Below are 27,509 nucleotides of genomic sequence, written 5' to 3'. Positions count from 1 at the left end.
AATGTGTTTAAGTAAGAAAATTCATCAAGCTGTGCAATGTTGATATATGCAATGTTCTCTATGTATAATGCACATGTTTGAATAATGCAATACATACAGCATATTATAAATAGGTATGATATATTTACAAACAAGAAGTCTGAAATTGTCACTAAGATAAAGACAATTCAAGGAGTTTTAAAATGCAAGTACCTCAAGAAAACATCCATGCACCATGAGAAATAGGTTGATAGGGGTCACAAAGACAGCACTGTCTTTTACAAGCATTACATTGGGATGGCCATAGTATAAATGCAGGACTAAATGATCAAGTAACATACTCATCGTCAGCTTCACTGACTCTCCCCAGCCAGACTGACGTGGAATAGGCAAGGAGTCGCTCAGGGAACAGTGAACTGAAAGATTTTGCTGTTTCTACCTCTAGCCCTGTACCCTAACCACCCCCTTGCATGCCAGTTTAGCACATTCACTTCCCCATGATGCATCCGAGCCTCTTATGTGTGCACTGAGCTCCACATGGAGATGCCATGAAAACTTCCCCAGAGGACATGATGTGTACTGAGCCCCCACCCCAAAGTCCACCCCCACCTTTGTGTATTCAATTAGGACCCCATCTCCTACCCAATGAAAGGGTCCACTGGACCAGGCAGGAGGAGCCTTTCTCTCTTACTCACTCCTTCTGGGTCTCTCTCCCGCTGCCCTCTTCCCTCTCCACATGGAGCTAGATCCACCTCATGGCAGGTGTCTGTCCTTGTGGGATTGCCCACACTCACATCTGATGAAGGTACATTCACTCTCTCTCTCTTTAAATAAATCCTGCTTCCATTTTTTCACTTATGTCCCTGCTTTGAATTCTTATCTTACACAGGGGCAAGAGCCTGGACTCAAACAGCCAGGGAACACACTCCCACAACAACGTTATCATAATGGAGCTTGGAAAAGAGAAGTAATACCTAGGGAAGCAGTATCTCATATAAGGAAAAACAAGTAAAACCACAGGTTATTGGAAAAAGTAACCAAGCTTATGAAAATCAAAACGTGACTACTGCCAGACATACTTGTCTCCCTCTGGAAGCAAATTATCCAAGCACTCATGGATGAGTGTGTTCTATCGGTTCCCAACTTTTCAGAGATTACTTCAGTCAAAACATAACAACTGTTGCCAAATGTAAATGTAAGCTGGCTCCTTACACGTGATTCCTGGACTTTATGATGTCAGTCACTAACAAATCTCACCTGAGGAGGTACACATCATCCTCCTTAAACTGCCCTAATCTGACATAACATGAAAAGGAAAGGTTCCAGTAAAATAGCTCAGAGGTCTAGAACCCAATGTTCAAAATGTCTCAAATTCTGTGACTACTGTTATACAAATGGTCACTTAAACTCAGCTGGGCTCTCCTTGACAAACATTAGTTCAGAGACATTGAACATGTTTTACTTACCTGCTTTTCCTTGTACTTTGACAAATCCTTTCCTGGTGATCCCACTGTGTGTTCTATTCACGACTGTGTGACTGGAACACAGTCTTCATGTAGGAAGTGGTAACATTTCAGGGAACTTTGTTACCACTATATAGTAAGTGTGAAGACCTAGCACTACAGGATGTAAACACAGATTGGGGGAGAATTTGATCATGGCCCTTTGGTTCCAATACATGTGACTGTTTTAAATTGTGTTAGGTTAGTGTTTCTAGGACTTTTCATTCATTACAGTATTTCTCAAAAGTGATGTCCCCAAATGAGCTGGAATAGAGTCCCCAGGGTATTTTTTAAATAAAAATAAATACTTGATATTAACAATGAATACTCGATTTCTGAGGGGATGAGAAGGTAAAAGGGGATAATTTCATCACATTTTAAAAATTTTACCATTAAATATCAAACAGCTCATTAAAAACAAAAAATGATTACTTTTATAATAATAAAGTACTTTAAGCAATGAACTTTCAGGAAGACAAAGTTGCTTAATATAAATATAGTTATAGCAATAAAACAAATCAGACTGTAATTACGGTCACTAAGGAATGGAAATGATTAACAGGCAACTTAATTTTGTTAGATGACAATTAAATCTCTGCAGACAAGTTATTCTGAAATAAAGCACTTTTCCCTGACTTATAAGGCCATTACTTAAAACTACAGAACTTAAAAACTATACTGATGATAAAATTATGATTTGCATTGCATTATTTAAACTTTACCACATTGAATCTTTGTTAAGTGTTAAATAGCAATTAAGATAAAAATTTGTAGCTACCCATCTTGACATATTTATGTTTGGCCTGACAATTAAAACATCTGTGGGAATGTCTGTCCCATACTCGATGGATGCCTGGGTTCGAGTCCTAGCTCTGTTCCTGATTCCAGCTGCTTGTTAATGTGCACCCTAGGAGGCAGCAGGTGACAGTTCCAATACCTGGGTCCCTGCCACCCGTGTGAGAGACCTGGAAGGAGTTCTGGCACCACACTTCAGCCTGTCCAAGCCCCAGCTGTTGCTGGCATTTGGGAAGTGAACCAGTAGGTGGGAGATTCATCCTCTCTCTCTCTCCCACTCCCTGTCCCTGTGTATCTCTTTTAAATATACAATATGAAATTTTTTAAAATTCCAACTTAACCTCTTTTTGTTTCATGACTGTTAATTGTGAAGGGCAATTATGCTGTGAAATTATAATTAACATTCTCAATTGATCTGGGGATTTATAAAATCCTGGGGAATTTTAAAATCTTCTGCTGTGGCTCCAAAAATACTAATGGGCAAGATATTACAGACTTACAAATTTTACCAGCAGACAAAATTAAAAACTAATATATAAATTCCTAGAAAATTTTTTAAACCTAGTAACAGAAAAAATGCCAGGAAGACTATATTATTTATGGAAGAATACAAAAAGTACTTAAAGACCTTGTTTTAAAGACTTACTCATGGGGGCCAATGCTGTGTTAAGCCTCCACCTGTGGTGCTGGCATCCCATGGGTGCAGGTTTGTGTCCTGGCTGCTCCACTTCCAATCCAGCTCCCTGCTAATGGCCTGAGAAAGCAGTGGAAGATGGCCCAAGTGCTTGGGCCCCTGCACCCATGTGGGAGACCCAGAGGAGGTTCTTGGCTTCTAGCTTTGGATTGGCCTACCCAACTGTTGTAGCCATTTAGGGAATGAATCAGCAGATGGAAGCTCTCTTTCTCTGATGCTCCCTCTCTTTGTCTATGACTCTGCCTCTCAAATAAGTATTTAAAAAATATTTACTCATTATTTTTTAAAATATCAACAAATTTTTTTTTCTTGAATGATTATTTATTTTCATCTAGTTGAAAGAGAGAAACAGAGAGAGGAGGGGAAAAGGAGAGGGAGACAGACAGGAAGAGGGAGAAAGAGAGAGATCTTCCATCCTCTGGTTCTCTCCCCAAATGCCCACAACCGCCAGGGCTGGGCTAGGCTGAAGTCAGAAGCCCAGAACACCATGCAGGACCCCCACATGGGTGGCAGGGGCCTCAAAGCTGTACTGGTCACCGGCTGCTTCCCAGGGTGAGCATTAGCAGGAAGAGGAGTGGCCAAGACTCCACCAAGCACTCTGATACAGACGCAGGTGTCCCACGTGACAGCGTAACCCACTGCACCACAATGCCCGCCCCTAGAGACACGTAAGCATTTTATTCTCACCAACTGATGTGCGTTTTTCCTTTAAAGTGCTTAGAAAATCATTAAATCATTCACTACTGACTCAACTCCTAAATAATTAAATACACTCAATAACAAACACCTCACAAATCAGAAATACCACATGATGTGTCAGGTCAAGCATTCTTTTTAGCGTTTGAGGCAATGAGAGATCAGAAGTCAATTAAAAAAATGTTCAAAACAGTACCATATAATATTACAGAACTTGTAGGGAGTGCCTCAGATCTACATAAAATGAGCCCATTCAAGTTATTAAAGTCATAAAGGCCAATTATATTTCTGTCTGCCATAATTTCTTAAATTAAAAAAAAGGTTACTATCTTCTCCAAATGTTCACTTTGATGAATTTTAATGTACCAGGCTATGACTCAGTCTGCAATTATTTATTTGATACACATCTTACAGGACACAGATAAAAACGTCTAAAATTTATTTGACTAGAAAAATAGCTTTATTATATGTATTCTGATTTGATTTTCATAGTGATTCTATGAGCTATAAATTCCTATTATCTTATTTTACAGATGAGGATAGTCTAAATGCATGACACTGCTTCTTCTGATTATGATTTACAATGGAAGAAATGGTAGGGAGCTTCAAATGCGCTATGTAACTAGAATTCTGTATGACACTAAATAGATGAAACAATGATGTAGTCCATAATTTATAATTTAAAATTAAGTAGGGGCTGGCATCATGGTGTAGCAGATTAAGCCAATGCCTGCAACGTCAGCATCCCATGGAAGTACTGGTTCAAGTCCCAGCTTCCTCGACTTCCAATTCAGCTCCCTGCTAATGTGCCTGGGAAAATAGCAGAAGATGGCCCAAGTGCTTATGCCCTTGCCACCCATGTGGGAGACCCAGATGGAGTTCCAGGCTCCTGGCTTTGGCCTGGCCCAATCCTGGCTTTTGCAGCCATCTGAGGAGTAAACCATCAGACGGAAGATCTCTCTCTTTCTCTCTCTCTCTCTCAAATAAATAATAAAATAATTCTTTAGAAAATCTATTAAAACTGTGACAATTACTACTTTATTACTTAATATTAATTATATTCCAAAATACTTAAGAAATTTTCACATTAGAGAAAAAAGTTCTTCATATTACTACAATATGTTCACAAAGCAGTTCACAATGGTGTGATCATTGAGATATGAAATAAATTTTTAAGAGTTATATGCTTTCTCTTGGTGATTTTTAATGTACTTACTTTTGATAAATTTTAAAAAATCAGGTGTGGGCATTTGGCCCCGCAGTTAAGATGTCTGCAACCCACTTTGGAATGGCTGTGTTCAATTCCTGGCTGTGGCTCCTGATTCCGGTTTCCTGCTAAGGCAGACACTGGGAGGTGGTGGCAATGGTTCAAGGAATTAGGTCTCTGCACCCACATGACAGATCTGGATTGAGTTTCCAGCTCCTTATTTTAAGTCAATCAAACTCCTGGATTGAGTTTCCCAGCCAAGTCTTTACCATTGCAGCATTTGAGAGTGAACTAAGGGATGGATGATTTCACTGTCTACCTTTTCATCTCTCTTTTTGCCTCCCAAAAAATAAATAAACAAAACATGTAATTAAAACTCACAAGGGCCAGTGTTGTGGTGCAGGATGTTAAGCCACTGCTTGCAATGCCATCATCTCATATGGGAGACCTGGTGTGAGTTCTGGCTACTCAGCTTCTGATACACCTTCCTGCTAATACACCTGGGAAAGCAACAGATGATGACCCAAGTACTTGGGTCTCTGCCACTCACATGGAAGCCCGGCTCATGGCTTTGGTCTGGCCCAGCCTTGGCTGTTAAGACCATCTGGGGAGTGAACCAGGCAATGGAAGATCGATCTCTTTCTTTTTCTCTCTCTCTTATTCTTTCTTTCAGATAAATAAATAAATAAACCCTTAAAAGAACAAAAACATCACAAATCCTATAGAGAAAGTGATAGCATAGGTTTTATTTTTAGAAAATTTTAAATAAATTAAAAAGAATGATATTAATTATAACACAAACGAAAATAACGTTTAAAAAATGCAACATAAGTAACGATCAGAAATTCTGCCAAAGAATATATGCAAGGGTACAAAGAAGAAGTGAAAAGATAAATTTATTTTGGTGCAAAAAACTTTCAAATCTACACATATAAAAGGGTGCTCCAAAATATGGAAAATGCATATTATGAAAAAAGTATGCATGGATTTCAAATGTTTTTCTACCAAAATAAACTTACCTTTTAACTCCATTTTTCCATGAATGTTCTGAAATCCCCTCTTAATGTCCTCACAGAAAATCCTGCTCTCCAAGATCAACTCAGAGTAGAGTATTAGATGGTCTACAAAGTCCAAAGTTATATTTTGTTTTGAGACAGTGATTCCTAGTTTCTGAGGACTAACATGCAATATTTTGGTTTATTCTTCCTTTTAAGCAATTTTATATTATCTCTTCTTGAGCAAAATTTTTCCCAGGTTAGTCTTATGTGTGCAGAGCTGAATGTTAAGCTACAATAAAACCAGTGCAGGTGTTTGGCACAGTGATGAAGGAGCTGCTAGAGGCACACACACCCCAAATCAGAATGCCTGGGTATGAGTGCTCACTCCACTTCTGATCCAGTTTGCTGCTACTGCGCACCCTGGGAGACAGCAGATCATGGCTCAAGTACTTGAGTCCCTGACTCCAAGGTGTTAAACCTGGACTGAATGCCAGGCTCCTGACTTGGGCCTGGTCCAACTTCAGCAGTGGCAGGCATTTGGGAAGTGAACCAGCACATGGGAGAGCTCTCTCTTTCTGTCTCTCTCTGTTTCTGTGTGTCACTCTGCCTTTCACATAGATAGATAAATAGATAGATCGATAGATAGATGGATAGATAAAGCTATGGTTAAGAAAAAAATAAAAACAAAAACAAAAAGACCCGAAACTGTGTTCCAGCTGAGATACCCCAGCCCTGGCTTCCCACCCAAGAGAACTGTTTTCCTAGGATGTTTTTGTTTGCTTTGCAGGACTATCCATGGTGGCATCTACAGCACTGTGCCTGTTGGGAGAGGACACATACATGCTGGATACTACAGTACCTTCACAGGACAGGCCATGGGAGGTGACTCCAGAAAGACTCTCTCTGCACACGTTACAGAAGGTGGGGCGGGCGTGGGAGCAGGCATACCAGTTATGCATCCCTGAGAAATGTTCCACATTGAACTGGGCCACCTAGAAATGAGACATTAGGACAGATTTGCCATGCAAGAGAGTAAGACTACAGATGCTGAGCTATTTGGAAGGTATATACTGTAGTTACGATCACAATTTCACAGCTGACATTTTTAACACCAAAGTACTTGGCTTCAAGTAAGAAGTTCCAAAATCTGATTTAAACAAGATGTCAAATGAGGCTACACATACTTTTTTTTTTTTTTTTTTGCACAGTGTAGCTTCTATTCTTTGGTTACCAAAGAACTAAGAACAGGAGTTGACAGAAGAGATGCTATTTTACCTCATAAGATTCTCTGGTCTGTACAGACTTCAGTGAGCTGATCCAGTCCTCCATCTCCTTTCTGTTCTCAGCACAAAGCATTAGCCTTCGAAAGGGAGTGATTATCTGAAAGAGATAATCCAATCTGATGATTGTTAATCAACTAAAGGGATTACTGGGAAACCCAACATGTTAGAAGGCACCTCTACTTCTCACCGAGTCTGTATTTCCTTGGTGAAGATTCTCTGAGTATAAATGAGTTTTATTCTCGCTGTGTGTTATAATGAGGTCTAGGGAAGCAAACTTTTAGCAAGTTTTGTCTTTGAACCCGTTACTACTGACTTATCAGGCCTTTCAGCCCTTCCCCAAAGTCTAGGAACCCAAATACAGTGATGTGTTCTCATTTTGTGGAATCTGTCTTGAAAACTGATTCTCAATGTTCTTCAAAGTAATTTATCATAAGTTTAGAATTTTTACAGTTTTCAATAAGGAAAGTATTTTAACTGAAAAACCACAGGAATACAATGTTAAACGATTTAATAATTGGCACACTATGCTATCAAGAACATTCTATTAATAGTTAAATAACACTGAACCTATTGCCTATTTTACCATGATCTCTATGATGGGCCCCCCTCACACACACCATTGTGCAGAGCCCCACTGTAATATGTTTTAGTTTGAGTCAGAGGAAGAATTAGCCTAAAAATCCTCTCGCTGGCTTTAGGGAAGAAAATAAGTCTGACTTTTATCTTTTCTCATGTCATTAAAAAAGGAAAATTAATTATATTCAGAACCTTGCAGCAAGTGGAATGAAAACTTCACGATGTTATAACATGGAAAGTGCTCCACGGTAAGATGCTAAAACGACTTGAAAGGAAACCCCTATTTGCACATGAATACAGTATTCTGGTTGTGATCTTGCAGTTACCAAATCCTAAGCATCAACAGCAAAGAAGGAGGGAACAGGAACACAATGCTACATTCCTACCTAGAAATTAGTTCCAAATACTAAACAACATATTTATTCATATAGCAAGTAAGAAGTGCTGTCTGGTTAAGTCTTTTGATCAAGTGATAATTCTAAACATTATATTGTATGAGAGAACAGATTTCACAAGTAATGAAAAAGCAACAATCATCTAAAAAAAAAAAAAAAAAGAAGAAGAAACCTTTTCCAAAACAAGAAAACTAGTGAACCTCAAACACTACTACTCACCTAAAAAATAAGTCCCTTATTCTAGAGATCAGTGCAATCTTAGCTACTCACCGGTCGCCACCCCCTCGCTTGTCATTGGGTTAGGCTGCGCAGTCCTTCCTTAAAATCGGGCGCTGTTAGTACTGCATCTGACGGACACTCAACACTTAAATACCGCTGTCCAAAAGTCACATGGAAGAGGTGCACCAACCATTCAGCCCCGGGCATTTGTTAATTGCATACGAAATCGAAGAGAACCTCACTTTTACATTTTCTTCTGTTTTTTCCATGACCCTCTTTGGATAACGCTTATTAGCAGTTGGTCACTTTTCTTCCTGAATAAATAGTTAATGCAAAGAGCAATGCTTCCCTCATTACTCAGGAGCCAAATGGATGTTTTATTGCTTCAAAATGTTTTTCTAGGACAGCTCATCAAATGCAGCAGCGAGGTACCATTAAATCATAATATACTCCTGGCTCTGCCAATTGGCACAGCCTCCCAGAAACCCCTGACTTCCACTGGATTCACCGATGTTATCTGAATAAACATCAGCATTTATTTTATTTATCTCTTGCTATCTGATGCAACTGTAAGGATTCCCTCTCTCTTATTCATGACTTTAACAGGAGACAAGTATTATTCAGCAAGTAAACCAGGCTTGCCATTTCACTAATTTTGTTCTTTGTTGAATTCTAAGTAAAGCACGCTGACTTAAGATTTTAATTATCTTTAATGCCTTTATATTAAGAGTCTTTAAAATTCATCATGAATTCAATAAAAAGAGAAAAAATAAAGAAAACAGCTTCTAATTTATCTTGTAGATTTTGGATCTACATGCCAATTCCTAATGATTCCAATAATACTATATAACCAGGTCACACATGTACCTTATATGCTAGTGAAGTGAATGGTATACATTTGCAGTGTCCCCTTTACAATAAAAATTTTTTTAAAAGAATAGTAATACGCAAATAAAGATCATGACATGTTCTTAAATAGAAAGTTAAGTTTGTCAGAGGCAAAAAGAAACTGTTATTTTTATCTACAGCCCTTACGATTTAAAAAAAATTTACTTATGCATTTATTTATTTCAAAGGGAGAACAACAGAGAGGAAGAGATACTGCATCTGCTGCTTCACTCTCCAAGCAGCCTCAACAGTTGGGTCTGGGACCGCTGAAGCCAGGAACAGAAACTGCACCCGAATGTCCCACATGGAGTGTCGGAGGCCCAAGTACTTGAAACTTCATCTGCTGCCTTCTCGTGTGCATTAACAGGAAGCTGGAGCAGAAGTGGAATAGCCAGGACTTGAACCAGTGCTCTGACTTAACCCACTGAACCATGACGCAGGCCCCTAAAGGTGGTTTTAATGCCTACTGATTCTAAAGTTACACTGTAAGAAATCAGTATGAAAAAAGCACCCGTTTATAAATCACATGTGCAAAGCTGTCTGGCATTATGGTTACACTACCCAGAACACCTCAGTGAGTTGTCTGGGCTGACTGAAGACAAGCCTGGCCTGCCCAGCAAAGCTGCACCACCTCCCATCTCCAAACCAGCCCCTTCCCTCCTGGGCTAAGCCCTCAGCAGGCCCCCAGTGCTGAGTTTCCTGCCCACCATCCTGTGGCTGGCAGGCTCTGCTTATACATTCCTGAATTCCATCACCCGACAGTGGCTTCTCCTCCACATCTTTGAAACGTCAGGTGAGGAATAAATTCCAAAAATTACTTAGTAGTTACTGTGAAAGCTCATTCAATTCAGGGTCTTATGACAAGTGAGTGACAGGGATGATGGATGGATAGAATGTGATCCCTTCATCATACTGGGGAGGGAAGCTATTCCCCAGGGAAGGCAACCTGTTGGGGACAATATCCAGGAAGTTTCTCGAACTACAGGAGCTTTTACTTCCCTGGAAGGTCCTGACGCTTACCTCTCCTGAAGTGTCTCACAGCCCTGTCCTGTCTCAACACTACCCTTACTCTCTCTTCCTACTACTTCTCCTGAATAAGTTTTTTGCAAGTACATCTGATCTTATTTCAGTAACTCTTTTTTTTTTTTTTTTTTCAAAGTGTAACTCCGGCCTCAGACTCTGGGACACTTCTTTCTGTCTGTTCTGCTACTGGAGTATTTATTGCACATGTACCACATGCCAGAACCACGTAGGCACTGCTGCCAAAGTCTATCAGGGAGACTAGAAGCGCAACAAGAACTTACTTAGGTAAGTGCTGTACAAGAGGGAACCAAGCAGAGACGTAGAAATCAGCTTCCTACCTGGTACTTCCAGAAACACATACTTGCCATTAACTGCTTCCCTTTGAGGATTATTGGCCTAAAGGGATTTCTTCAATGGCATCATTATGGAGGTTTAGAATCAAGAACTTATCAGTTTGGTAAAGCAAGTAAATACATAAGATGGGGAAGACAATTTGGCACTAAATATATGAAATGCTACCTGACAGTAATATTATGAGAGGCCTTCAAGAGCATGTGCAGGTGCAGGCATTTGGCCCAGCGAGGAAGCTGCTGCTGGTTGGGTTGTATGCATCCCTTATCCGAGCGCCTCGGTTCCAGGCCCAGATCCATCCCCAGTTCCAGCTTCCTGCTAAGGCACACCCTGGGAGTTAACAGGTGGTGGCTGGGTTTTTGCCACCCACAAGGAGACCTGGATGGAGTTCCTGGCTCTCAGCTCTAGGCAGGCCATGGTGGCTCCTGCAGGTATGTGAGGGGTGAGCAGCAGATGGAAGCTCTGTCACTCTCCCTCTCAAATAAGTAAAGACATAAATACCTAAGATAAAAACACACATGGATTTCAGGACTCTTTTGCACCGAAACAAACTTATCTTTTAATTCCATTGTTCATGAGCTTTTTGAAATACCCTCATATAAACAAGACTTTAAATACCTAAACATGCATGAGGCAAAAAAATAGACACAAAATCTGATACTGCACTGTTACACTGTTATCTTTTAGTGAAGGGATTACAGATCATTTTAATTGTAACTTTTGCATTGTCTGAGGTTTCTAAAGCAAATAAATGGTACTTCTATAATAAAAACCCTATTTTTTCTTTTCTTCTTTTTATTTTTTTACTGACGAATTTAGAATTCAAAAATTTTCACTATCTGGGGCTGGCATCGTGGTATAGCAAGTTAAGTTACTGTCTGTGATGCTGGCATCCCATGTGAGTGCCAGTTTGAATCCTGGTTGCTCCCTTCTGACCCAACTCTCTGCTAATGTGCCTAGGAAAGCAGTGGAAGATTGCTGGAGTGCTTGGGCTTTTGTATCCAAAAGACTCAAATGGCGTTCCAGGCTCCCGGCTTCCACCTGGCCCAGTCCTTACAGTTATGGCCACTTGGGGAGTGAACCAGTAAGAGGAAAATCTCCATCTCTGTCTCTCTCCTTCTGTCTGTCTCACACTGTCTTTCAAATAATTAAATTAAATCTATTTATTTATTTGAAAGGCAGAGTTAGAGAGAGACAGAGGCAGAGAGAGAGAGAGATCTTCCATCCGTTGGTTCACTCCCCAGATGGCCATAATGGCTGGAGCTGTGCTGATCCAAAGCCAGGAGCCAGGAGCTTCTTCCAGGTCTCCCATGTGGGTGTAGGGCCCAAGCACTTGGGCCATCTTCTACACCTATCCCAGGTCACAGCAGAGAGCTGGATCGGAAGTGGAGCAGCCGGGACTCAAACTGGCGCCCATATGGGATGGCAGCACTATAGGCAGCGGCTTTACCCGCTACACCATAGCACCAGCCCCTAAATATTTTTTAAGTACATTTTCCAAAGCCATAGTTCTTTTTTTCCTTAAAGATTTATTTATTTATTTATTTATTTATTTGAAAGGCAGAGTTACAGAAAGTAGAGGCAGAGACAGAGGGAGAGAGAAGCCTTCCATCCACTGGTTCACTCCCAATTGGCTGCAACAGCCAGGGCTGGGCCAGGAGTCAGGAACTTCATCAAGGTCTCACACATAGGTAGCAGGGTCCCAAGCAGTTGGGCCATCCTCTGCTGCTTTCCCAGGCATATTAGCATGGAGCTGGATCAGAAGTGGAGCAGCCAGGATCGGAATGGGTGCCCATATGGGATGCCGGCATCACAGGTAGAAGCTTAACCAGCTACTCCACAGCACCAGCCCCAAAGCAGTTCTTAAGTTCTGCTGCACAACAGAATCACCTGGGGGAATTTTAAAAATCCTGACATCCAGCCCCTAAATACTGATGGACTGAGAATATTGAAGGTGGGACCAAGCCAGTGGGATTTTTCTTCTAACACCCAGCTCAGCCTTTGAGATTGAGTGTCTAAAGCAGCTGTTCCCTGCAACAATGGTCGCGCTTGCAAAAAATGGGAGAAATTTTTAAAGAGAAGTGAGTTAGGAAATTGTCTGCAAATTCTCAACTGGAAATCATTAACAGAAAAGCAAAGTGATTCAGTCTCCAACTTCTGAGCCAGAGCAGCTTGGCTGGAACCTCAGCACCCCTTCCTCACCTGCGTGGCCGTGGAAACGTTTCCTGAGCTCTCTGCTGCTCCGTGGGAACCGAGCAGTAACTCACAACCCTGCAGAGCCAGGTGCAGATTAAGGAGATGAGGCAGAGCATTTAGCACGGTGCCATGCTCAAAGCTCACCAAATGTTAGCATCACAATCCTTAGCAGGGACAGAAATAACATACATTTACAGATTTCTTCTGTAGTGTCTACACTTCTTGTTTAAATATGATCAAACAAGCTGATGTCAGAAATAGAGGCATTTTGCCAACAAAGTAGTCACTGACTAGCAAACCACTAAAACAGAAATGACGACTTGCTGACCTGCTCCTTTGATGAATTAGGAAACTTTCAGGGCAGGCATTTGGCAGTGTTGGGATGCCACTTGGGATGCTTGCTTCCTGGGTCAGAGTGCCTGGGTTTGAGCCCTGGTGCCACTCCTGATTCCGGCTTCCTGCTAACATACACTGTAGGAGGCAGCAGGTGATGGTTCTAGTGGTTTGGTCTTTGCCGCCCACATTGGAGACCCGGATTGAGAAATCAGATTTCAGGCATTTGGGGAGTGAACCAGCAGATGGGAGTTCTCTGAATCTCACTTTCTCTCTCTCTCTCCCTCTGCTCTGTCCCCCTACCTCTCAAAATACCAAAAAAAAAAAAAAAAAAAGTTTTTAAGATATTAGAAAAATATCAACTACTAAATTAGGAAAAAATTGACTCTCACTAATTGCACTACATCTAACTTCGACTTGTATAAAACAGGAAAAGGTTGACCAGAACTAAGAGGACCCAGGCACCTGAACGGCACTGCAAGAATTCAGCATGCCATCTCTTGTAAGGCCCATACCTAAGCTGTCCAAGATAGATGGCTACTCATTTTAAATCAGATTTTTAAATTCTGCAATGAAGGAAATTCTGCAATCATCACTTGTTATTTTAAATGTTGGGAAGTTCTTATTTCTCATCTAAAGTTCACAAGAAGCTTAACACGTCTGTACTACTGCAGGACTCACAAGTTTGTTTTCTTGTCAGTGGCTAATCCTGAGCTGCTCTCAGTGAAAAGCTGTTGGTGAAAAGCAGGAGGCAGCAGAAAAATCTAATTGTGCAACAGCAATTTTTATTGTGTATATTTATTATAATTTAGAGGATATAATTTGACTTTTGTTATAGACTAATGAGGTATAATTATGTGCCTTTCTAACACTGCTTTGCTGTAACCTGATGTTGTCAACTATGCAGTCTTAACACATCTCTTCCATCTTTCCTTACAGAATCTACAGCCAACTCTTCAATTATGGATGTTGCTTTGTTCATTCTTTCTTTACAGAGTGGAATAATTAATCCAGTTTGACAACTTCAATATGCCAAGCTGCAATGTAACCATACATCTTAAGTGACTATTCTGGAGGCAGAGAGTTCCCCACACTTTAAGGAGTAAAATGGAAATGTCCACATCCAAGAATGCAGATCTGCAACACTCGTGTGTACCTGAATCAAAACACAACCAACCAAGCTCCAAACTAGACTTGCTGAACCACGTCTTGGTTTGCAGAGAGGTGAAGTAATTTCAGATGCACTTTGGCACAGCTCCACAGCTGGTTCTGATGACAGCCCTGTCTATCAGCCATGAAGGGTAGTGGAAGTGTCTTCCTTTCTTGTCAGTAAAGATAAGGTCTGGTCTAAATAAGGTTAGAAAATTAGAAAATGTTTTGAATCCTTCTGGCCCCCATCTCTCTTTTTAGGACCCTGCTGCTCCCAAACTCCCAGTGCTCTTGGCTGCCCTCAATAGGATTACTTGGAATGGGTCCAATCAAAAACAGTCTTCCGTCCATCCTGTGTAATATGACAGGGGTCACCAAGCTGTGATATCTGATGGTTTTGTTTGGCAATGCTGTCTGAACCCTAAAGAGCTTTCTTGTTAAAAAAAAAAGTTACACTCCATTATAATTAGATAGGTACAAGTACAAGCAGTTTAAGCCTGCTTTCTTCTGTTGATCACTTCAGACACATATACCCAGCAGTCCCTGGAGGCTTTGAGTTCCTAAGTCCTATATCCACTCTCCGGATTCCTGTGCTTTGGGGATTGATACTTCCTCACCTTCTAATCCAGTTTCCTCAAGCCCTATCTGTTTCTTAAGAGGACAGTTATCTAACTTAAAAGCAATTCTTCTTAAGTCTTAACAGATCATAAAGGTTTAATGTACATTTTCTTTCAAGGTTGTTTGAATTTTAATGGCAGACTAAGTGCAATGTTATAACAAATGCATTCCTGGCACTGTGACTGAAAAGGTGCCACAGGTATTTTCAACAGGTAATATAATTTAAATCAGTAGGATAAAAGATTTTGAGATTAAGTAGAGACCTTAACATACTGGCACGATATCATAAATGTTCAGTTTATAAATGTGAACATTATAGAATCTGCATTAAGTGCTCAGGAACAATAGTTCCATGAAACCCTAGAAGACAATTTTCAGAATATCCAAAATGATTCAAAATAACTTCTAAAGATGTAATTGACTAATGATAAGAAAAAGAGGTTGACAGACAATTCACACACACACACACACACACACAAATACTTCACTAATAACCAACTGCTGAAATTTATCCAGAAAGTCTGTTTTGCAGGAACCATACTATGTAATTAGGATCCTAAATCAAATTGCTTGATAGGTGAACTTTCCCCTTCAGAATGGTCTAGAAATCTCTACAGAGGTCTACACAGAATCATGCTTTACATTTGTACATAAACACACAGATACACTCCCTACTGAGATTCAAAGAAAATTTTTGATAGTCATTCTACACTTCCGGTTTGGCTGATCCTCCTTCTAATTGGTTGATCATTTTGGCTGGATGACAACTAACTGATCTCAGGAAGCATTCCTGTCACACAGACCAGGAGCTCTCAAGCTTCAAGCCATCCCTACAGGTCTTTAACATTAAGAGGGCAGCATTTGTCACCATCACAAGAAAGGATGCAAAAATGCTGCTTGTTTATCTACCTAAGGAGAAACCATGCATGAGGGTACTTCAAAAAGTTCATTGAAAACATCCGTTTATTTTGGTGTAAAGAAAATGAAACCCAGGCATAGTTTTTTCATAACATACATTTTTCATAAATTTTTTGAAGACATTGCCTATGCATGCATTTTAAACTTTTGCACCAAAAGTAAGCATTTTTTAGATTTCATTTTCCATAAACTTTCTGATGCACCCATGTATCTTCTGGATATCATATGTATTTCAAAAATCAAACTGGAAATCTAGTAATAACTTATACATTGACATATATAATTGAGAACTCTGTAGCATAAACATGAAACACTGTGACAAGGTTCTATCAAAAATGCTAGTATTGAAAAATAAATTCTAATACATTTTATAAATATGTAACAATCATTCTGAGAAATCAGTTTATCAGATAGAGAAGTGACTTTTGGACAACAGCAGAACATCTTTGCCAAGGACATGTCTTTCTCTTTTTCTTCAGAAAGACGTGACAACTGACTTAGTTCAAAAAGGCAAAATCTCATTGATCCTTCAATTATCTCTGTAAACCAACTGTAAGTTAATTTTCCTAAAGCATGTTGAACAGAAAAATCAAACACAGCCACTGCATAAACTGCCCACAATCTGTTAATGCACTGCTGATGTGAGCTCAAAAGTAACAGCCGTGTTAGAGCAAGAAAATAAATTTTTAAAGATTATTTCTTTAGTGTACACTATTTAACTATATAACTGAATTCAGTGTATCTTTCTCTTTCACAGCTTCTTTGGACCTATGCAGCATTTAAAAAATAAAGATGGAAAACAGGAAGAGTTAACATCTGGCCACCGTATTCTAAAGGGTCACTACTGGAGAATGAGGGGTGAAGTGCAATGATGTGAAGGATTTAAAGCACTCCAGGGCCGGCGCCGCAGCTCAATAGGCTAATCCTCCACCTTGCGGCGCCGGCACACCGGGTTCTAGTCCCGGTCGGGGCGCCGGATTCTGTCCCGGTTGCCCCTCTTCCAGGCCAGCTCTCTGCTGTGGCCTGGGAGTGCAGTGGAGGATGGCCCAAGTGCTTGGGCCCTGCACCCGCATGGGAGACCAGGAAGAAGCACCTGGCTCCTGCCTTCGGATCAGCGAGGTGTGCCACCCGCAGCAAGCCGGCCGTGGCGGCCATTAGAGGGTGAACCAACGGCAAAGGAAGACCTTTCTCTCTGTCTCTCTCTCTCACTGCCCACTCTGCCTGTAAAAAAATAAAATAAAATAAAAAATAAAGCACTCCAGACAGCACAGGGGAAAGGAACAAAGCAGACGCAACAAAACCTAGGCAGCACAAAGAGCTGGACAACGCGGGTGGGGAGTTCATTAACAGAGTGGTCCTGGGTTTGTTTACATTTGAAATCTTTCAAAATTACAAAAAAAAAAAAAAGGAAGAACCCAAACATTTGAGAAACTTAAGCACAGCTCTTCAAGGAACTAAGAAGGGGAGGGACATGGAGGTCTCTATCTTTTCGGACACACATGGATGGGCCGTGCTGGGCTCAAAGTCTGACTGTCCTCCTCCCTTCCCAGATCAAACTTACATTAGCTGAGCGATATTGAGACAGGGAGGTAGAAGAGGCACTTGGGCCACCTGGAGGAAACAGTTGCCATTATCTCAAGATCTACAGGACCCAGGTCTGGTTCTCACTGAAGATAAGCAGAACCCCTGCCTGGACCCAGCTTATACCAGTTTACAGGGCCATGGCTGACCTAGATCAACCTGCAGCTCATTGTACACTCACTGTAATACCTTAGCATGAAAATGACACCCCCACCAGCTGCTATGCAGGAAACGTGGGGCCATATGTGATGTGAAAGGGGCTGGGAGCAAGACTCCAGGAAATCTCCAACTATTTCCCGCAAAAACCATGAATATTCTTCCACCTTATTAGAATGTCCCTCCCCTTTCATTAAATGACCCTTACAATGTTAAACAGCGCAGAGAGGGGCCACTCCCCTCTAGGTTGGCCCCAGATAGCAGATATCTTTTGTTTTTTTTCTCAATCAAATTCTTGCCGTTCACCATTCCCTACTCTGTGATTCCTGAATTCCTTCTTGAAAGGCAATCAGGGACCTAGGCTCCAGGTGTCCTCGCTGCCGGTGTGGTTCTCCTGCTTAAGTGACATCAGTGTCCACAGAAGCTGGTGACTTAGGGCTTCTGGGCACGGGTGCAGAGGGAGTGGCACGCACTGAGCAGGATCTCACTCCTGAACTCCTGAGTCTCCTTGGCTCTGCTTTCCATTGGGCCAGTTTGACTACCTAATCACACAGCTTCTTGACAGAGAAGTCACGCGTGGCTGCATCAGTGTTCCTTGCCAGGTGAACTTGACGCCTTTCTATGACAGACATTAGATCATTCTTATTTTCTTAATGCATAAAATATAAATTCTGATACCTGTTTCCATGAAGAACCACAGATTTCAACAGTCAGTACCACTGCATACACAGTACTTCCATAAGATCTCAAGTTCTAAAAATGCATCTTTAAATTTAAAAATTCAAAACATTATAAACTAAAATTTTGTTGAAAAGTATTTAATAAAATATTATACTTTAGTAAAACAAAGATATTTAGGGTGAGAAAATCCATTTTCCGAATCAACAACTAAATTCAACATATATACAACCTTAGAATCTACACAGAGTATCAAAGTAATCAGTCTTTTAACCTCCTTCTGGGATTATTGGTGTTGTGCTATCTTACTAAGTATTTTACACACACACACACACACACACACAGAGGCTTCAAAAATTTCATGGAAAATGGAATTAAAAGATAATGCAACAAATCACATCCATAATAATAAACTACTATTTCTTTGAAGACTAACAAAGCCAATACTGAAAGTCCTAGAATTCGAATAAATTTTCATTATTAATGATTAGCCATCTCCCACTGGAATAGTCTCCTATCGCTGCTGCTACAAATTCGCACAATCTTAGTGGTCCCAAATGGCACAAATATGCCTCAAGGTGTGGAGGTGGGGTGGGGCTGCATTCCTGTCAGGACTCTAGGGGAGAATCCATGTCCTCATCCTTTTCATTCCCTCCTGGGCTTGCAGTCCTTTCTGACGTTTCTCCAGTGTCTTGCTTCCACAGTCGCATCTCCTCTCACACTGACTCCTCTTGCTTTGCTCTTACCAGGGCCTTTGTCATGACACTGGGCCCGCCTGGACACCCAAGAACAATCTCCACATCTCAAGATCATATACACCAAGTTTCTTCTGCCAGGCAAGGTGACATTCACGGGCTCCAAGAATTAGGACAGGAACATTCTTGGGGGTCCATTACTCAGCCTACCATACTCATAAAATAAACCTGCAACATAATTACACATTTTGGTATTGTAATAATCAACTAGTAAATTAACACCTGAAATCTATGTTCTTATTATACTCATAGCTCCAGTCCATATCTAGGGATGCAAACAACTTTTCCTCAAAGGAGCTAATAATTAGCTTCACTGAAAGTAAGACATTTCGGGAGCTCTGATGTTGAAAAGCAAGCAGAAGGACGACTTCTGTAGCATATTTGATTTTTGAAGTACTTTGCCATCAATATGGTCATGTACATCATCTCATTTAATCTTCCAGATACCTGGCCTTCACAGGAGGGGAACCGAAACCTAACTTTTTCAAAGCAGCAAACTCAGTAAGTGGCAGAGCCAGAGTGTATCTCAGTTCTTCTGAAACTTTAAACCACAACCTCTATCTTCTGTTATACCAGACAACAAGCTTCTTCAGGGCAACCACAGAACCCTGCCCAGAATACAATCTATTTTGCTATCATTTGATATATGTAGGTTCTAGGAAATCAAATGTCATCCAAACAATTGTTTCAACAGAAAATCGTCAAGATATAAAGAGTTTCAGATTAGCAATAATAAAATTGTTCTTCCTATAAAAGTTTTCAAAATAATTATGCTATAATTTCAATTAGTTATATAATAAATAGCTATAAATATGTCTTATTACTAAAAAATACTTGGGTCATCCAAATCATTTTTTAGTGTTTGTAAGACTGTAAGCTCCATGTTTTTTGAAAATTGGTTCACTAACTCTCCCTGATGACTTCATCTAAGTTATCCCCTGTACCCTTCATCACAACATGCTATTCTTAGCTTTACAGCACGTTTCTTCACTTATGTATTAACGTTTGATTAATCCCTGACTCCATCCACTTCCCATCTGTTTCACAGTCATACTCTAAAAGCCACACACAGTCCTATAACAGAATATGCTACGGTTTTAAGTGTCAGGTAAAGACGGTGGGTTAGAGGCACTGTAACATCTTGAGGTTATCTGTTGCGATAGTTTAAAACTTACACTCTCCATTGGAACTCATTCATTCATTCATTAGAAAATGAAAAACATGCCTATTTTCTGCAAAGCACTGTTGCAGCCTGTGGAACAGAGATGAAATACCTAGGCCCTTCACTCAAAGAGCTCAAAGAACTATGGGAAACATAGATAAGTAAACCAAATTTGATAAGGTCAGTGCCTATTACCTTCCAAACCACTGGGCACAGCTTAGGAGATTATTCATGATATGAACCCTATCTGCACTGATAGCATCCAGGGTTCAAGAAGAACACAGCCAACAGACAACTAACCAAAACTAAAGAATCAGGGGATGCTTTGTGGGTGAAGAAGAGACTTGAACAAGGAGAGAGAAAGGGTAAGATTTTGTGTGTGTCTGTGGGGAGGAAGTCGGCAGGAGGTGTGGGAGGGTAGGCATAGATACCACGAGTCAAGGGGACACAGGTACACACAGGGAGAGGTTACAGCAGGGGCTGGGTGTTGTGAAAGGTGATATGACAACCACAGTTTTAAGTGACTGGAAAACAAAGCCAGAGGGGATATAAAGGAAAAAGTTTTTAGCCAACGAAGGGGTATGGGTCTGATCCTAAAAGTGTAGAGTGCTAGGACTAACGGGCTTTAATCGGGGAAGTGACACAAGCAAGGTGGCTTCATCCGATAAAGATGAAAGGCAGAGTGAGAGACAGACAGACATAGAGATAGAGACAGAGTGAGAGGCAGAGTGAGAGACAGACAGATAGACAGACATAGAGATAGAGAGAGAGAGAAAGAGAGAGAGATCTTCTATCCGCTGGTCCACTCTCCAAATGGCTGCAGTGGCCAAGGCTGGGCCAGGCCGAAGCCAGGATCCAGGAGCCGCTTCTGGGTCTCCTGGATCGGTGCCAGGGGCCCAAATCTGCTGCCTTTCTGGCACATTAGCAGGGAGCTGGATCGGAAGTGGAACAGCCAGGACTCAAACTGGCAATACCAGTGCTGCAGGCAGTGGCTTAACCTACTATGCCACAGCACTGGCCCCAACACTTCTGCATTCTTTAAAGGCAAACAGGAAAGTGGATACAAACATACTGGTGGTTGTTGTTGATGATGATGATGATGATGATGGTGATAATGACTTCACTAACATAGGTCTCTGCAAACTAGGCATCTTCAGAGAACAAAATATTTACAAGATAAATAGTCATCTAGGTCTTATATTGGAAATATTACAATGCACAGGAGAAACTTTTTTTTTTCCTGTATTTGCTGTAATAGCAAGAATCATAGTACTCTCACAAATTATTTATGTAAGCTGTCACATATACTCCCATGGTAAATTAGTGGTATTAGTTAATGGACACATTAAAAGTTTTACCATTCATTTAGTATTTTCAGACTGTACCAGAGATTGGAACAATGCATTAGCCTCCCTCCCTTGGCATAAATTCTTTTGATGTGTAACCGTAAATGGCTTTGTACAGGACATGTATGTAATGGAAAATTTCAAAACAACATAATTATCTTGCTTTGTACTGGTCACCACAAAACTAAAATGTTTCTAAAATTTAAATCTTTGGTTAGTCCATAATTATTCTAAAGAATAGAAAGGATACTTAAATATGATAGAAACTTAAAGGAGCCGTCAAAAAGGCCCCAAAAAAGCACTTTAAGGCATCTTAACTAGTGTTTAAAGCACTTCTTCTGATCGCTTGCTGGACGTCCTAGGTGACCTTAACCATCACAATATCCAGAACTTCCCTTTTCACTTGCCTCCATCCCCTACCTCCCACAAACCTGGTTTTATTCTCACTTTTTTTTGAGCATTCATTAAAAGCATCATTTCTACATACATTCTCCCTAATTCAACAGTTCTCCATCAGCTTCTTCCTGTCCTTCTCCCCTTCCTGTGGCTGTAGCTCTCCAGGCTTTATGCACAACCACCTCGTCCTTCCTTCCCATTACAATTTGATACGGGCCCTATCATGGTTTCCCTGGGCGATATGGCATTGGCCAAGGCCGCCCTGTCAAGCCCATCTCTCTCGTCAACTGCATCTGGTAGGAAGCTGCCAGAAAAGACTCCCATGGAGCATTGAAAAATTGCTGATTAGGTGACACACATGTATGATACAGTATTTAAAATGTATTCGGAATGAAAACCACATCTCCTTCCACCGCATCATCTGCCTCCAGTTACCAAGTTCCTTTCCTGAAGTCCTATCTTTATAATCTTCTTCTGTATTTCTCCAGGAATATTCTCTGTCTATACAGCAACTACATGGCCTTTTGGGGTTTGAACGCATGTGTGTGTGCACACACACAAACACACAAAGAGTAACACTTTCTGGTCGTGCATGCACATTCTTGCATCGGCTTTTCCTACTGAATATAAATAGGAATTCAGTGCCAATTGTTACACACAAAGCCTAGAATCATTCTTTTTCATGGCTGGGTAACATTCCATTATCTAATATATTTCATAATGCACTCCTACCAGTCTCTCACTCACATGCATGGAACATTTCCAACCTTTTGCTATTATGTTGAGCAATCCATATCTTTATATGAGTGCATATGTCTTTGTGCATATAAACCCCTGCTGATTCTAGATGGTGGGGGCGGTGAAGGTACTGATAAATCTAAGCACTTGAAAAGCTTTCTTTACAATCAGCTCTTTAAGGTGTGTATCTTCTCATATTGTGTTAAGTCCCAGGGCAAAAATGTTTTCAAGGTTTTTCCGTAAAAAAAAAAAAAAAAAAAAAAAAAAAAAAAAAAAAAAAAAAGGTTTTTCCGTAGTCATTTTGAGGACAGAAATGCTTGTCCTCGTTGGTAGGCATGCTTCTTCACATCCTAAAAAGGCAAATACAATTCTTTTTTTCTTTTTCTTTTCTTTTTTTTGACAGGCAGAGTGGACAGTGAGAGAGAAAGACAGAGAGAAAGGTCTTCCTTTGCCGTTGGTTCACCCTCCAATGGCCACCACGGCCAGCGCACCGCGCTGATCCGATGGCAGGAGCCAGGTACTTATCCTGGTCTCCCATGGGGTGCAGGGCCCAAGCACTTGGGCCATCCTCCACTGCACTCCCGGGCCACAGCAGAGAGCTGTCCTGGAAGAGGGGCAACAGGGACAGAATCCGGCGCCCTGACCGGGACTAGAACCCGGTGTGCCGGCGCCGCAAGGCGGAGGATTAGCCTAGTGAGCCACGGCGCCGGCCGCAAATACAATTCTAAAACACACTCTATATGGGGTCCTCAACCTGTAAAACAAACTAACAAAACACAACCAAAAGTTGGATTCTTACAGATGTCTTGAAGGAAGAAGGGCTAGTGACTGTCCTGACAGCTTCTCCCACTCATGGGCCGGCCTAATATAGAGGGCAACTCTAAGGATACTGATGAGCAACTGGGAAAAAATAATTAATTGTTGCTTATTGCCAGAATTTCAAAAAGGAAAATGACCAACGTTTATGCAGAAAGCAGATCACAGAGGCCAAACACTCAACCCACTGCTCTTACAATCACGAGCCCTACAACGCATGGAATACTGTGACTCTTCCCATTGGACATACCAGGGGCAGGCCTATGGTTACTTCCCCAGTAGCTACACACTGCCAAGAGTTCACACTGAATAGTATCGTTCCAGGTGATTACAAAGCATCAATGGAGTGTGTAAAAGCACCCCATCCAGAGATTAAGAAGCCCTACTCACTGATCCCCACAGGCTGTGTCCCTGAGCAAAGCCTGGTTCAACGGGGGACATCACTCAGTCGAGATGAAAGTGGCTTTATGAATCCTGATGTCATGCGCCAGAGCTGTCAGGTAGCCACACTACCTACTTGAGGATGTCAGCTCTTTTTAAAGGTTTCTTGATGCTCATTGATTTTCCTCCAAGGCACAAAGACTATCTTTAGCCTTGAGTTCCACACCAGGAGGGCAGCTTACAGGAAGCTTCTGAGGGTGCCTTAAAACACCTGATTGACCATCTACCCCAACCCTGAGCAGCTAACACAAGTTGAGTTCCTAGACTACCCAGAATCCTTTACATCTGCTACCAGCAAGCCTCAACTTACAACAACCAACAAAACTAAACTAAAAAAATAAATCAAATAAAATCTCCACTCGATACCACTTGATCACCCTGCTGGCAATAGGAAAATCGTGCTTCTGACTTCACTTGTCTGTTGCTCTCTACGTTGTAACTTACCTCCTGTTAAGTACAAACATACATTTGCCTTCATGAATTGAAATGTGGTCTTAGCCAAGTTTAAACTGGACCCAGAGACTACAGAAGTGTATTAAGACACAAACTTTTGAACTGAAAATCTCTTTTTGCCAGAAACTAATTTAACAACTTGCTCTTAACTGAGACCAAAATTCAGAGGAGTATCAAAATTGTTCATCCTATGGAGATAATTTTTTAAGGTCTGGGACCCACCCACGGGTAAGCACAACCACTCCCACTAGTGGGTATGGGCTCTCAGCAAGGCGTTCCTAGGCTGTGCCACAATGGGGATTGGGGTTCACCTGACTCCTAGCCAACTTCCTTCCTTCCCATCTCCCCCCTTACAGATGGGAACCATAAATTCCAATATTCCTACACATTCACCATTATGTTTGCTGGATCACTGGAATGATCAAGCCAAAGACTAAAGAGACGGGCCCTCATTTCTCCTATACCCAGGCTTGGCCCAAGTACCCTTTGGGAGATCAAGAGAAATGTGGCCTGAAGGAAGGACCCTCAACTACCATACCATCTCCCAGTAAGATCTCTCTTGTAAGAAGGAAGGCAAATGGTCTGAGGTCCCCTATGTCCCACCCTTCTTCACCTTGAGAGACCAACCTGAGTGGATAGGAAAATGCCACCTAGACCCCCCTACTGGCCACAATGGGAGTTTCCCCTCCAGCTCCTGAGACGACCTTGTTAAGTCCATCAGTAGTTCTGAGCGACTCTATGCCCTGTGTGACTTAACCTGGAAAGATGTGACTCTCACGTTGGATGAGATCCCAAACCCAACTGAGAGGAGAAAAGTGTGGGAACAGCCTATCCAATGAGGCTGAGGCTATAACAGGTCATACTCTAAAAGGCACAAGAATGTCCCCCATGAGAGCATCACCTGAGGTGGACACTGACTGGGACCCTGAGGAGCCGTCTGAGGAATGGGGATGTGAATATTTCCTCTACTGTATCACTCACGGTCTCAAGGGTTCCCCAGTAAAGCCAGTAAATCATACCCAGTTGTCCCTGGTTCACCAGGGAGACAAAGAGACCCCTTCAATTTCCCTACAGTGGTTGAAAGAGACTTGGGCTAATCACACTCTGATAACTTTGGAGTTAATGCAGGGGCAGGCGCTCCTCAAGAACAAGTTCCTCAATCGGTCTGTCCTGGACATGCGCCCTGAGTGCCAAAAAATTGTGGCGGAAGCTAACAAAACCCTGGAAAATTTGGTATCTGAAGCCACAAAGATTTATTATCATCAAGAGCAGGTAATAAATAAGAAAAGGGAGAAGGAATGTTATGAGAGAATGGTAGCTTTGCAAGGAACCCTGGTGACAGGCCAGAGAGAAGGAGGAGAAAAATTGGTCTATTTCCACAATTAGAAACTGGGATACTTCAAAAGGTTATATCCCCAGAGGAGCCGCTCACCTCGGGACCCTGTCCCATATGTAAAGTGGACCGCTGGGAAAAACTCTTGTCCCCAGGGAGAATAGGGCCAATAATCAACCAGTGCTGGTCCCCAGGGCATACTATACAGGTGCCCCACTTGCTTGGGTACAACTCGAGGAGCCCTAGGCAACACTTATAGTAGGGGACCAGCCTATAAAGCTCCTGGTCGACACTGGAGCCCATTTTCCTGCTATTCCCTTTTCCACTGGACCTAGGTTTCATAACAAGGTGGCCATCCAGGGAGATTCTGGACAACCCATAGAGAGATATTTCTCTCAACCTATCGCTTGTTCTTGGGGAGACCTCCACTTTACCCATTCCTTTCTAATAACCCCAGAAACACCTGCTCCACGATTAGGCTGAGACATCCACTCCAGTCTCATGTACAGCTTCTATTACCACTGGGAGTCACAGGCTGTCTTCCCCTCCTTGAGCTACAGGTAGACCCTCAGGTATGAATAGATAGGACAGTAGTGGGATGGGAAAGACAGTATCTCCTGTAAAAGTCAGACTTAAGGATCCTGCCAATTTTCCCCATCCAAAACAATATCCTCTCCATCCACAGGTAAAAAAGGGCTTAAAGCTTCTCTCTCTCTCTCTCTCTCTCTCTCTCCCTCCCTCCCTCCCTCCTTCCCTCTCTGTAAGTCTGCCTTTTAAATAAATAAATAAATTTTTTAAAAATAATTTGATTATTGTTAACTATATGAGGGTACTTAGGAAACTGTGGAAATGGAATTAAAATGTTTCTTTTTTGTATTTTTATTTAATAATCCTTTAATTATTTATAAGTACACCTTACAATTCTTATTATATAAAAGCACCTAAGAAGAAATACTGGACAGATAAACACAAACAAGGAGTTAATTTTATAGTAAAAATAGGTTTACTATCTCTTAATGCCAAGCCATTATCAGTATCCATGATTGAAAGATACAGCCTGTATACTAAACTACCATTTACTTAGAATAATCTCCATCTCCAAAGGAAACAACTATATGAGTTCTAGACGAATGCTTACAAGGAAGCCATGGGTACGTTATGTCACCTTCTTATGACTGAAGTAACTCTCTTTTATGCTACCTCACAGTAAGCAGTGTAAAATAAAATAGCTACATATATTTAACTCTGTATGCCAGCCACACCACAGTTCAAATACTTTGAGTGGTTAGCTTAAGACCAGTAATTTTCTGCTTCATCATAATAAAAATTCTCTTATTTCTGGATATATATCTTTAAATAAGCAAACATAGTTTCAAAGGAGGTAAGAGAATAGAAGCAGGGACTGTGGCACAGCAGGTTAAGGTCCTGGCCTGCAGCGTCTGCATCCTATATGGGTGGTGGTTTGTGTTCTGGCTACTCCACTTCCGATCCAGCTCTCTACTAAAGTGCTTGGGAAACTGGCGGAGGATGGCCCAAGTCTTGGGCCCTGCACCCACATGGGAGACCTGGAGAAAGCTCCTCACTCCTGGCTTCAGATTGGCTCAGCTCTGGATGTTGAAGCCAACTGAGAATGAACCACCGATGGAAGACCTTTTTCTCTCTCTCTTTCTGTCTCTACCTCTCTCTATGACTCTTTCAGATAAATAAAATAAATCTTTAAAAAAAGAAAATAAGAATAAAACAATTCATTTCTGGAAAGAACACAGGAAAAGTTCTTTTGTTTACAACAAATAAACTGTTGCTTTCTTTCAATGAATCAATTTCTATGCAAAAA

General features: G+C 41.3%; 1 protein-coding gene across 8 annotated transcripts in view; it reads right to left on the bottom strand.

Annotated features, from left to right (window-relative positions):
- DGKH (diacylglycerol kinase eta) overlaps positions 1–27,509 on the bottom strand; it is a 208,886-nt gene that overhangs the window by 70,150 nt on the left and 111,227 nt on the right. For 7 of the 8 annotated variants that reach the window (XR_016213237.1, XM_002712967.6, XM_017343497.4 and 4 more), the window contains exons 5-6: positions 7,147–7,251; positions 6,731–6,863 (exon numbers count right to left, since the gene is read on the bottom strand). Coding sequence is in view for 7 of the 8 variants with exons in the window: in XM_002712967.6 (XP_002713013.6) it covers positions 6,731–6,863; positions 7,147–7,251 (238 nt within the window). In the remaining variant the exon portion in view is untranslated. Of the gene's footprint in view, positions 1–4,882; positions 4,997–6,730; positions 6,864–7,146; positions 7,252–27,509 lie in introns of those variants that run through there. The other variant, XM_089304115.1, reaches the window with a different exon arrangement.

This window comes from Oryctolagus cuniculus, chromosome 9 (genome assembly GCF_051225735.1).
Source record: "Oryctolagus cuniculus isolate XC-2025 breed Fujian yellow rabbit chromosome 9, ASM5122573v1, whole genome shotgun sequence".
Classification (NCBI taxonomy): Eukaryota; Metazoa; Chordata; class Mammalia; order Lagomorpha; family Leporidae; genus Oryctolagus; species Oryctolagus cuniculus.
Note: the sequence above shows the minus strand (reverse complement) of the source record. Positions and strands in the feature narration are given on the sequence as shown.